This window comes from Octodon degus, unplaced genomic scaffold (assembly GCF_000260255.1).
Source record: "Octodon degus isolate 3935 unplaced genomic scaffold, OctDeg1.0 scaffold00178, whole genome shotgun sequence".
Lineage (NCBI taxonomy): Eukaryota > Metazoa > Chordata > Mammalia > Rodentia > Octodontidae > Octodon > Octodon degus.
Window position 1 is genome coordinate 2,654,746 of NW_004524754.1, and position 12,565 is coordinate 2,667,310.

Consider the following 12,565-nt stretch of genomic DNA (forward strand, 5'->3'; position numbering starts at 1 on the left):
AATATTAAAATACTTGCACAAATTTTCTCTTCCTGAAGTGTACATACATTTTTGGTGGACATTGTACACACACACATATATGTATATACACACACACACATATAATCTATCTATATCTATATAGAGTGAGGCATAGAACTCCAATTAGCCATCATTAAAAAAAAGAAAAATCTACAGCCAGGCATCCAGGCAAATTGTAGTCAAGATTTCAGAAATTCAACACAAAATGAATCTTAAAAGCTGGTAGAGAAAAGAAACAAACCGCCTACAAAGGAAAGCCCATAATAATTACAGCAGACTTTTCAACACAAACCATTAAGTCAAGGAGAGCTTGGAGTGAAGTATTTCCAGTTCTAAAGGAAAACAACATTCAACCCAGACTGATGCATCCTGTAAAACTATCTTTCAAAACTGGTGGAGAAATAAGATACTACCAAACCAGCACTCAAAAACGTATTGAAGGATATTCTAGAAATAGATAACAAGGACTATAGCTCTATGAATCCCCAACAGAAGGAATCCACCAGGCAAGGTAAACAGTTAAATGGGAGGGGGGACAAAAGAGGGGGACCAACAACAGTAAAATAACATGATAAAAATAGTCAATATATATGAGTTATGACCATTAATGTTAATGGTCTCAATTCACCAACCAAAGACACAGGAAAAGTGGATCAAAAAACAAGATTCATCAATATGCTGCATACAAGAAATGCATTTAATTTAAAAAGAAGTTCAAAGACTAAAAGTCAAAGGATGGAAAACAATACTCCATGCAACAGGAACCCAGGACAAAAGCAGGAGTAGCTATTCCATTTCGACACAAAGTGAACTTCAAGCCAAGACTGATGAAGACATAAGGAAGGTCACTACATCCTTGTAAAGGGAACAATCCAAGAGTAAGAGATAACAATTATAATTGCATGTGCAATGAATACCAGTGTATCCAACTATATAATACAAATATTAATGGGCATGAAAAATCAAATAAGCACTAATACAATTGTATTGAGGGATCTTAATACCTACTGTCACAAGAAGTCAGATCAACTAGACCAAAAAAAATCTATAATGAAATAACAGAACGGAACCAAACTTTTAAACAAATGGTCTTAGTAGATGTTCACAGAGTGCTCCACCCCAAAACATCAGAATATACATTCTTCTCAGCTACACATGGGATGTTCTCCAATAGACCACACACTAGCTCAAAGAACATGCTTCAGTAAATGCAAAGGAACTGAAATTATTCCACACAAATTACCAGACCACAGTGCAGTGAAACTGGAAATCAATGGCAAAAAACCTACAAGAACTTCTTGAACACATGGAAATTAAGTAACACCCTCTTGAACCACCAATGGGTCACAGATGAAATTAAAGAAGACACTAGATAGTGTGTATAATTAAACATATAACAATACAATATACTGGAACTTATGGGACCCAATATGAGCAGTCTTACAAGGGAAATTTACAGCAGTGAACACTCATATTAGGAAAACAGAGTGAGCTCAAATAAACAACTTAATATTGATCCTCAAACTCCTATAGAAAGAGCAAGCAAGCTCACACAAGGGGGGAAATTAGGAAGATCAAAGCAGAAATTAATGAAATGAATACGTAGAAAACAACCAAAAAACAAAAAAAAAACCTCAAATCCACACAATTAGGAATGAAAAGGGTAATATCACAATGGACTCAGCAGAAATCTAGAAGATTTATATACTTACTTCAAGAACTTTTATTCTAATAGGATGGAAAATGCAGAAATCACCAGATTCCGAGATACACAGGAATTACCAAAGCTGACTCAAAAAGACAAAAATCTTAAATGAACCAAAATCAATCAATGAAACTGAAAGTGTAGTTAAAAACAAAAACCTTCCAATAAAGAAAAGTCCAGACCCTGATGGATCCACTGCTAAATTCTATAAGAAATTTAGACAAGGCCTACTACCACTACTTCTCAAATTCTTTAATAAAAGGGAAGCGATACTCCCAAACTCATTCCTTTAAGCAAGCTTTACTCTACCAAAACCAGGGAAGGACCCAACTAAGAAAGAGAACTATATGCCAATCTCCCTAATGAACTCTATGCAAAAGTCCTCAATAAGATACTAGCAAACAGAATGCAGCAAATCATCAAGAAGATTATATACCATGACCAAGGAATGAATCTCAGGGATTTAATGGTTCAACATATGTAAATCAATAAATGTAAAAACCATATTAATAGAGCCAAGAAAAAAACCAGGGCTGGGCATACAGCTCAGCAACACAATGCCTGCCTGGCAAGCACAATGTCCATCTGGAATGAGTCCTAGTACAAAAAACAAAACAAAACAAAAACAAAAAAAACCCATCTCAATAGATGTGGAAAAACCTTTTGACAAAGTCTAATATCCCATTTATGATAAAAAGCCTACAGAAAATTGGAATAGCAGATCTTTACCTTTTTTTTTTTTTTTTTTTTTTTTGGAACTGGGGATTGAATTCAGGCCCTTGTGCTTGCCAGGGAAGTGCTTATTCCACTGAGCCATCTCCCCAGCCCCCCAGATCTTTATCTCAATCTGATTAAAACCATCTCTGACAAAGTAACAGCCACCACCATTCCAAATGGACAAAACCGAAACCTTTCCCTCTAAAATCAGATACAAGACAAGGATGTATACTTTTACCACTCTTACTCAGTATATTTCTGCAAACTTTGAGCAGACCAAGTAGACAAGAAAAAAGAAAAGAGAAAAAATGATAGGAAACGAATAAGTTAAATTATCACTATTTGTGGATGACATGGTCTTCTACATAGAGGACCCCAAAAACTCCACCAATTAAGACTTTTAAATATAATAATCAAATTACAATCAATTACAGGCCAGGGAGATAGCTCAGCAGAATAAGCACTTGCCTGTCAAGTGCAAGATCCTGAGTTCAATCCCCAGTACCACCAAAATTAAACAAATAAAAGTAAAAATAAAAACTCAAGAACACTCCCATACACAAACAATAAACTCAGTAAAAGAGAAAGTAGGGAAACAACACCTTTTACAATAGTATCTCCAAAAATAAAACACATAGGAATCAATCTAATGAAGGAAACTCTACATTACAACCTATAGTACTCTAGGGCTGGCGAGATAGCTTAGCAAACTAAACACCTGCTTAGGTAAGCACAGGGACTAGGGTTCCATTTCTGGCACCACATGCTGTGCCTTCCCCACTCCCAGTGCACTGAGCCAGTCACTGAGTACTGGCATGGTGGCACAAGCTTATAATCCCAGTACTGGGGAGGCTGAAAACAGGAGGATCACTATGAGTCCAAACTGCGTAGTGATGCCCTATACCAAATACACTAAAAAATAAAATAAAAAATAAAAAACCCCCTACAGTACTCTAAGAAAGGAGCTTGAAGAGGATACCAAAAAATAGAAACATGTCCTTTGTTCTTGGGTAGGAACAACCAAAATAGTGAAAATGGCAATAGTTCTAAAATTGTTATATCAAAATTCTAACAATATATCTCACAAAGAAAACAATCCTAGAACTCATATGGAACCAGAAGAGACCTAGAATAGCAAGGCAATTCTGGGCAACAAATGAAAACCGAGAAGCATCACAATCCCAGACTGGAAATTATACTCCAATTTACTGTGGTCAAAACAGCATCATACTAGCAAAAAACAAAATATATCTAAGGACCAATAGAATAGACTAGAAGATGTAGAAACAACTCCATACATACTCAGCCACTTTATCTTTGACAGGTACCAAAACCATTCACTGGAAGAAAGATAGCCTTACTAATAAATGGTGCTGGAAAAAGTGGCTTTGAACGTGCCAAAGATTAAAATTAAAATTTCATGATGCACTAAACTAAAATTGAAATGGAACAAAGATCTAAATATTAAAACAGAAACACTAAATCTGCGAGAGAGAAAATAGGCAGAACTCTTGAAGACACTGGTGTATGCAAAGCCTTGATGAATAAATCCCCAGTTACACAGGAACTATCACAAAGAATCAACAACCAGGATCTCATTAAAAAGTTCTTATACAGCAAGAGAAACCACCAACATAGGGAAGATATAGGCCAGAGACTGGGGAAAAAAACTGCCAGCCATTCCTCAGATAAGGGATTATACTGAGAATGTATAATGAACCCAGAAAAATCAAATCCCCCCCAAATTTAAAGATCCAATCAAAAAAATGGGTATGAGATGAATATGCACTTCTCAGAAGAAGAAGTGCAAACAGTAAATAAATATATAAAAAAAGTTTGAGGGGTATAATTTACTGTAAGTAGTAAATTTCATATTATATATATCGTGCTACAATTTTATAAACAAAGTGGAAAGCAATATGGAATATCAGGAGATACAAACAATCAGTAGAAAACAACACATCAAAACAAAAAGGTACATCCATACAAGGAAATACCATTCACCTTTACAAAAGAATGAGCTATTGAGCCAAGAAATGATGTGAAAAACCTTAAATGTACACTGTGTAAAAGTCCAGCTGAAGGCCAGGTGTGCTGGTGTACACCTGTAATCCCCATACTCAGGAGGCTGAGGCAGAAAAATCCCTGTGAGTTCAAGGCCAGCCTAAACTGCATAGTGAAACCATGTCTCAAAAAAACCAAAAAAAAAAAAAAAGTTCATTTAAAAAGGCTACATTTTGTGTATCTTGTATAATTTCAACCATGTAATATTTTGAAAAAGACAAAATTATGGAGACAATGAAAAGATCAGTAGTTGGCAAGAGTGTGGGGTAGGAAGGAGAGAGGAGTGGGATTCAAGTAATGTTTGGGCAGGGAAACTTTCCCACGTGATGTTCTAGGGTCTTGCTGAGGTCACGGAGCAGGGAGGCCAAGATTTATGCCCAGATCTCTAACACTGAAGTGTACACACTTTCTATCATTCTAGGGCTACTTACTCCAGCTGCTTCAGGAGCTGAAGGAAAAAAAACTGGCACCACTATAAATGCATTGCTACCACCAATTTTAATTGGACCCTCACCTATTCCTTAAAAACAGAAAAGACCATACTGACTACAAAAATATAATTTTCGGGGAAAAACAGGCAACTGAGGAAGAAAAATATTACCTTAGCCTGCCAGAGAATATTGTTAGCCTGTGCCAACTTTTAACTTGACTAACCAGGATCCATGTTTTCACTATTAAGAAAGAATACATACCTGCAATATGATTGAGGAATCTGTCCTCTCTTCCAAAGATGTCCGATGGCTTTATGATCGTGGCTTCTGGAAACGCATCTCTCACTTCTTTCTCTCCAACAGCCTAAACAAGCCAAAAATAAAACTATCCTAAAACACCCTGCCCTTTACTATATCTGTTGGGGTCCTTTCCATTTTTACTCCAGGGGAGCCTATGCTGAAGAAGAAACAGACGCCAGGTCAGGTTTCCCAGCCTCCAGGTTTCTTCCTACTCGCATGGCCTCCAATACGTATAAACAACTGAGCAGCCTCCAGAGCGGCAGCTGCCCAGGCCTCCTCATCTCAGCTGCTGCTACCATCTACTTCCCTCCCAGACAAGCCCGCTTTCCCTCCTCTAGCACAACTGTGGAGGATATCGATGCCCAAGTTAATGTGAACTTTTTTTTTCCCCTTTGGTGGAACCGGGGATTGAACTCAGCCCCTTGCGCTTGCCAGGGAAGTGCTTATTCTGCTGAACCATCTCCCCGGCCCCCTAATGCGAACTTCATAAAGATCTCCAAGCCTCTAGCACCCTCAGCTCAGCTGTGTACCACACACCTAACAGAAAGGGCTTGTCTTTAACAGTGAAGACATCCTGCTCTCTCGGATGACCATCTACACATCCAGCCTGCTTACTGTCTCATCTGCTCTGGGGACACCTGGTCTCCAACCTCCCAGGAACTCTGGCACACTGATTCTGTTTTCCCTACAGTGACTCCTCCTACCTTTCCTGGCCTTCCCTGTGTCCCAGATTAGGTTCCATGGTCCATCTTTTCATTTTCTCACCTACTGTATATTGTAAACTACCCTGTGCCTGCGTCCTTTATCCACCCACCAGGCAAAACCCTAATCTTGCTTTACTTCCACAACTTGAGGAAAATAAATACAAATCACCAATCAGTACCCATATAAATCCATGCCACAGATTTTAATTGGGCTCTTGTTTTTCCCAGAAATACTGTTTTTTTTTCTACTTAATTTATTCTCTCACATATTTCCTTTTTATCCCCCCTCACATAACACTTTAAGGATTTTCTATTTCATTCAAATTTCAGGCTTGTCTCTCTTTCCTCTTCCTTGTAGTAAATGACTTTGCCTTCTAATTCAAGGAGAAAACATAAATGTAAGACAGCAGAAAAGAACTGTGTTCGCAGCCGCTGCAGAGCTGCCTTCACTAATGCCAGCACCGCCTCTCATTCACCGAGCTCCAGCCAAAGGAGAAGGGATAAGGAGGTCCCTGTACTACGGCTTGTACGGCTTGTACGAAGCCGACTGCCAGTAAATCCACCAGTGGTAAAGCGCCCAGGAAACAACTGGCTACAAAGGCCACTTGTAAGAGTGCACCCTCTACTGGAGGGGTGAAGAAACCTCATCATTCCAGGCCTAGGACTTCCGCACTCCGTGAAGTTAGACGTTATCAGAAGTCCTGATTCGCAAACTTCCTTTCCTGCATCTGGTTCAAGCAATTGCTCAGGACTTCAAAACAGATCTGCGCTTCCAGAGCGCAGCTATCAGTGCTCTGCAGGAGGCAGGTGAGGCCTCTCTTGTTGGTCTGTTTGAATATACCAACTCCTGTGCCATCCACGCCAAACGTGTAACAATTACGTCAAAAGATAGTCAACTAGCATGCCACATACGTGGAGAACGTGCTTAAGAGTCCACCATGGAGGGAAACATTTCATTCCTGTTTCATTCTCAAAGTAATTTTTTCTTCTTTTGTTTTTTGGTTTGCTTTTTTTCCCCCCATCGGGTCAAGAGGTACCTAAGTACATGATTGCTAGTGGAAAATAGGGGACAGAAATCAGGTATTAGCAGTTTTCCATTTTCATTTGTGTGTGAATTTTTATCTTTATGCAGAATGTAAAGCATTAATGTAAGTCAAACATGTTTCCGTGAACAAGTTTCAGCACTTCAACTTTATAACAACTATAAATAAAAATCTGTTAAATTTTTCTGGAAAACATCAGCATTTGAGTTTTTAAAAAATAAGCAAATTTCTTATTGACAGCAACTAAATGGTGTTTGTATCACTTCTATCATACAGTGCATTCCATCCATCACTATACTTTTCTGAGTTGTCTTACCTGCTAATACGTGTTTTTAATGTTGTCTCTCTCTCTCTCTGTGCTGTTCTTGTAAGTTTGCTATTAAAACACAGTAAACTTAAAAAAAAAAAAAAAAGATAGCAGAAGAAAACCATCTCAAGCCCTCACCACTAAATTTATCAACTCAGGTGTGTGAAGCCCTGCTGTCTCCCCTCTTCGACCATGACAGAGGAGCAGAGACACATCCAGTGGTCTGGCGCCCCCTTCCTGCAGGGGTCTGAAGACGACCTCCTTCCCCTTCTACAAAACCTGCCCAATTTTGTCTGCCCCATCAGCTCCGTCTTGTTCTCTTTAGCAACACCTCCCGCCACACTTAAGCAGTGGAGATCCTCTACAACCACGATACAAAGGCCCAGCTCCACATCACCTCCCCGCTTATACTTCTCTTCTTGCTCTTCCAGCCAACTGCTTGCAAATGTGCCTGCCCTTCCTGGGTCCGCTGCCTTTGCTCCAGCTCACCCTTTACTTAACTGTCCTCTGGATTCTGAGTTAATGCTTGCACTGAAACCATTTTTAAGGTTAATTTGATAAGATGACCTTAATGTCAACAGATCCAAGACTTTCCAGTTCTCTTCTTGCTTGACTTCTCAGGGGCATGTGTAAATACCTTTTCTCTCCTTCTTGTGACATGTCTTCCCTAACTTCCAGAATGTGCAGCTCCTCTGGCTCCTCTTCTACCTTACCATAGCCACTCTTACTCAGAGTATTTGTTTATATTTGGTTTTTGCGCATGTCTCCTCCTCTATCAGAGAAATAATCATGGTTATCCTTCAAGCCCAGTTCAAGGTTCTCTTCTCAACCTACATTTACTCATGAGGCCATCTCATGCCCTTTTTTTGCCACTCTAACAACAAATGGTGGCTGACTTCCAAATTGCATCTACAAGCTAACCTCTCCTCTGAGCTTCAGGGCCATAACCCCATTTCACCACAGTTACCTTGAAAACGAAGTCCAAAATTGAACCGTCTTCTACTCTCTCAAGTAAAATACCTCCTCAATCTTTGCTGCTCTGGGAATAACTGAGTTTGAAAACGACTAACACTAATATTTTACTCCTAGATATTTTAGTTGGTCTGGGGTACACCCTGGACTTAAGGAATTTTTATTCTTCCCTTAGTGCTTCTAATTTGAAACTAAGGCTAAGAACCCTGCCCCAGAGGCCTAGTTTTTCTCACATATCTGCATCAACAGCACCCTCACAGGGCCTTAAGCCATGAAGCTAGATGGCTTTAGCCCTTCCAAACAGCTGTAAAATCCGAATGAGTCTAGGTGCCAGGACAGAGAACAGCACTCACACTCGTTTTCATTCCCTCTGCCCAAGATGGCCTTCACATGACCTTGGGCCTCCTCCATGCCTACATGAGACAGCTTATGCAGAGAGAAGGTCAGAGGGGACAGAAGCAGAGAACAAAGCTGGAGGCCTGATCCTTGGCACCATCTGTGGCTGAGGTTCTCTATAAACTCTTTAAGCCAGCACAGGCTTTCCTGCTGCTAGTAATGATGTGCTCCTAATAGGTATTATCCCTTCTGTCATCTGCTCCTGTAGCACAGTTTGCCACGTAGTGCACCCTGAACTATTTTCCCCAGGGAACCAGAACCTTACTAGAGACTAGGATTAGGTCTATTTTATTGACCAATGTATCCCCAGTGCCTAACAGAATATGTGGGCACAAAGTCAGTGCTTAGTAAACTATATCGGATAAATGAATACAGTGAGTCAAAAGGCTGCAGCCCTTTTCCAGGCCTCAACTGTGCTTATTGGTATGATTACAGATGGGCTCACAATCGCAGGAGGCACGTGCTAAGGGCAAAGTGGACCTTCATACTCCTTGTCAGGCCCTAAGAATGAAGACTCCAGAACACAGTGGTTACCCATTGGCTATAATCTGGACTGGTTTCTGGGAAAATAAAAGACCAAATTCTATGTGAAGAATCATTTTCCTTAGCAGATATTTATCCCTCTCCTTCTCAGTCTGCGTGTCACCTATGATAGGAACCTGTGACTACACAAGAAGCCTAAGAAAACTGGTCCTTCACCCACAGCAGAGGTGACACAGGTAAGCTTCCTTTGGTGGCATACATACTTTATCCTTCGGGTGCTTTCTGTGTCCTTCTATCGGATCCCAGAGCACTGTGTAGCATCTGAGGGCAGGTGGTGATACAGTCCGCCCATTCTTGAAGCCTCTCAGCCTTTAAGTGCAAGATGTTGAACCAAAATGCCCGAACACAGCATATATACATAAACCCAATGCTGGGGGAAGAGAAGCCCTCTGAATTTTCAACACACTGATGAGCAGGAACCACGAAGCTCTAGCTCTGAGAGGCAGCTGCCTGATGAGCTTGTTAGTTACCTTATTTCTCAGGTATCTAGAAGAGCTTTTAATGTCAGCATTCAGATGAGAAATATGAATTAGTTTTTCAACTCCAGCTTCCTTGGACGCTTGAGCTATTGCTTGGGGAATCTTCACAAAAACATCCTCAAAATCAAAGTTTCTGGAAGAAAAAACAAAAGATTAGTTTTAAGATTCTCCCCTGACTCAGAATTTCAAAGCTTTCTGTGACATGCTAGTTTTTACAACAGTACTAGAATTCAAAAAAACTTGTAAACAGTTATGCTTTAGTTCTAAGTCAAAACTAATGTTTCTAAAAGTTGACAAGCCAGCTCACTGTCCTTACTGTACCTATATTCTGTATTCCCAAGGAATTCTGAGGCTGAAGCCCTTTGAGAAAATCTGGCTTTCTAGGCACGGTGGCACATGGCTATAATCCCAGTACTTGGGGGGCAGAGGCAGGAAGACCACAAGTACAAGGCCAGCCTGGGCTTCACAGTGAGTTCAACACCAGCCTAAACTACATAGCAAAACCCTATCTCAACAAAAAGAAAAAGAAAGAATAGTTGTACGGTTAGTGATGAGGAAGGAAATGTTGGGAGCTAGAAAGAGCTGTGCTTCTTTCCCACACTTTATTTTCCTTAAGGTTAAAAAAAGAAAAAAGGGCATCATGCAAAGCATAATATTAACTATGTTTACTGTGTACACATCACCGTATTAGTCATTAGAGGAGATATAAAGTTAAACAAGATCCTACATGTCATCAAAAAATTTGAAAAACATATACTGAAAAAGGCAGATATATGCAAATCTAAGTCAACCTTTAACAAATGCAAAAATAGTGTGGTACTATAAGATAAAAACATTATTTGCTGGTAATTCACATGGCTAAGCAGACTTGTACCAACTAGTACATACATTATCTTTCAACTATTAATGGGCAAAAACAATATAAAACGTCCACACAACAAAAACCTGTGTTCTGCTTGCTGAACCACAAACCAGGCAAAATCCAACTTCCTAACCCTACCCCAGATGGACAGATCCAAGCACAGGTCCAACTCTGGTCCTGGGCAAGTTGGCAGCACCAACCACTATGCCAGACATGGACCACCATCTGCCGTGACCTCCACACACTGATAACCACACCAGCACTGTACAGAAACAGCACACTCCTGCCTCATACCACACACAGCCTCCATGAAGTCCAGGGCTGTCGCTGGGACGTACATGGACACCCAATCAACACTTACTGATGAGCTAATTAAAAATGTCACTACAGGGCAAGGATATAGCTCAGCAGCACTGTGCCTGCCCAGCAGGTACAAGGGCCTGAGTTTGATTCCCAGACTCCCCTCCCCAAATAAAAGTCACTACAATACAAAGAGATGTCACTGAAACCTCAGACAGAATTATGCCAAAAAAAAGAAAAAAAAAAAAAGAGAGAGAGTCGAAAACTCACGTGGTTTCCCAGTCCCGTCCAACAAGGTTGATGACCACATTGCTGTGCTGCACTGCTCTTCGGATAGACTCTTTGTCTCTTGCATCCCATTCCTGTTAACAGTCAGGGGAAAACAGAGGGCACACGTGTGCTTAGCACTTCGGTGGCTCCCTACGCAAGGCTCAGAGTGGGCCATCTGTGTCGTCTTACAATAGTGCCATCTCACACAGGCTCCGAAGGGTACAACCAAAATGGTCAAAGCCCATTTTACTCAGGTAATCAAATGAGACAAAGGGTACTGCTCAGATTGAATGGAACATATTGTCAACTCAAGTGCTCTCCATGTGGCTAAAGGAGTCTAGTGATCAAAGTCTCCGCAACACAGCCAAAGAACAAGAGACCACTGAGGAGGGAAGAGACTTCCTCTTGTTGGCACCAAGCAGTGACAGATTAAAGTCAGAGGAGTATCTTTTAAAGGTTAGCATCAAATTCACAGCATTCCCAACTGCAAATTTTCTTTCTTCTTCTTTTTTTTTTTTTTAAAATAGGTCTCACTACACAGCTCAGATTCATGTAATCCTGTTTTCAGCCTCCCCGGCACTGGGATTACAGGGGTGTGCTACCATGCCTGGTCTCGACTGTGTACTTTCTTATATTTTGTTGGGGTTTTTTTAACTGCTATTTTATAAACTCAGATCTAGTAATTTCTACTCTAAAAATATGAAATAGTCCAAATGTAATGGTTCACACCTGTAATCCCAGCACTCTGTTGAGCTGAGGCAGAAAAATTACAAGTTCAAGTCCAGCAAGAGCAAATTAACAACTTAATGAGACCCTGTCTCAAAATAAAAAATAAAAATGGTTAGGGATACAGGTCAGTGCAAAGGCCCTGCATTCAAACCCCAAAACAGGGTGGGGAAAGACCTGAAAACAAGAGTCAGAGAGAAGCGCACTGCCTAACCCCTGAGGTTCTAGCACAGAACGATACTCCTATGCAGTTCATAAATGACTGAAAATTTAAGTCAGGTTGACAAACCTGCCCAAAACAGTAACTAGGGATTAAGTAATCCCAGAAAAAAAGGCTATACTAACAAACAGAAATTGAACCTTTTGACCACTTTAATGGAAGACAGTGAAAAGAATTTCATAGGGCTGAGTACTAGACAGAAAGTGGACATGAATGCCTTCAAACTTCTGTGCAAGTTAGGAAACAGGGAGATCAGCTTCAAGGGCAGAAAGATGAAATCCCAGCAGGAAGGATGGGCTAGAGCTGCTGATGGACAGCAGAGTACAGAAAACTGCAGAGTGGGAGTGTTAGAGTCAGACAGAAACACAGCCCTACTTTGTTGTATGTGTTTGGTCTGCTGCTGACTTTGGACAAGTTAGCTCTCCAAGCCCCAAGTAAATTAGAAAATGCAACCTACCTCATGTGGCAGATCAAATGAAATACAGTAAAACCTGCAGCACAGTGA

General features: G+C 40.5%; 1 protein-coding gene across 1 annotated transcript in view; it reads right to left on the reverse strand.

Annotated features, from left to right (window-relative positions):
• The window catches only part of Ndufa9 (NADH:ubiquinone oxidoreductase subunit A9), a 37,848-nt gene that overhangs the window by 17,200 nt on the left and 8,083 nt on the right, over positions 1 to 12,565 (reverse strand). The window contains exons 4-6 of the mRNA XM_004643567.2: positions 11,115 to 11,206; positions 9,674 to 9,815; positions 5,200 to 5,302 (exon numbers count right to left, since the gene is read on the reverse strand). Coding sequence (XP_004643624.1) covers positions 5,200 to 5,302; positions 9,674 to 9,815; positions 11,115 to 11,206 — 337 coding nt within the window. The remainder of the gene's footprint in view (positions 1 to 5,199; positions 5,303 to 9,673; positions 9,816 to 11,114; positions 11,207 to 12,565) is intronic.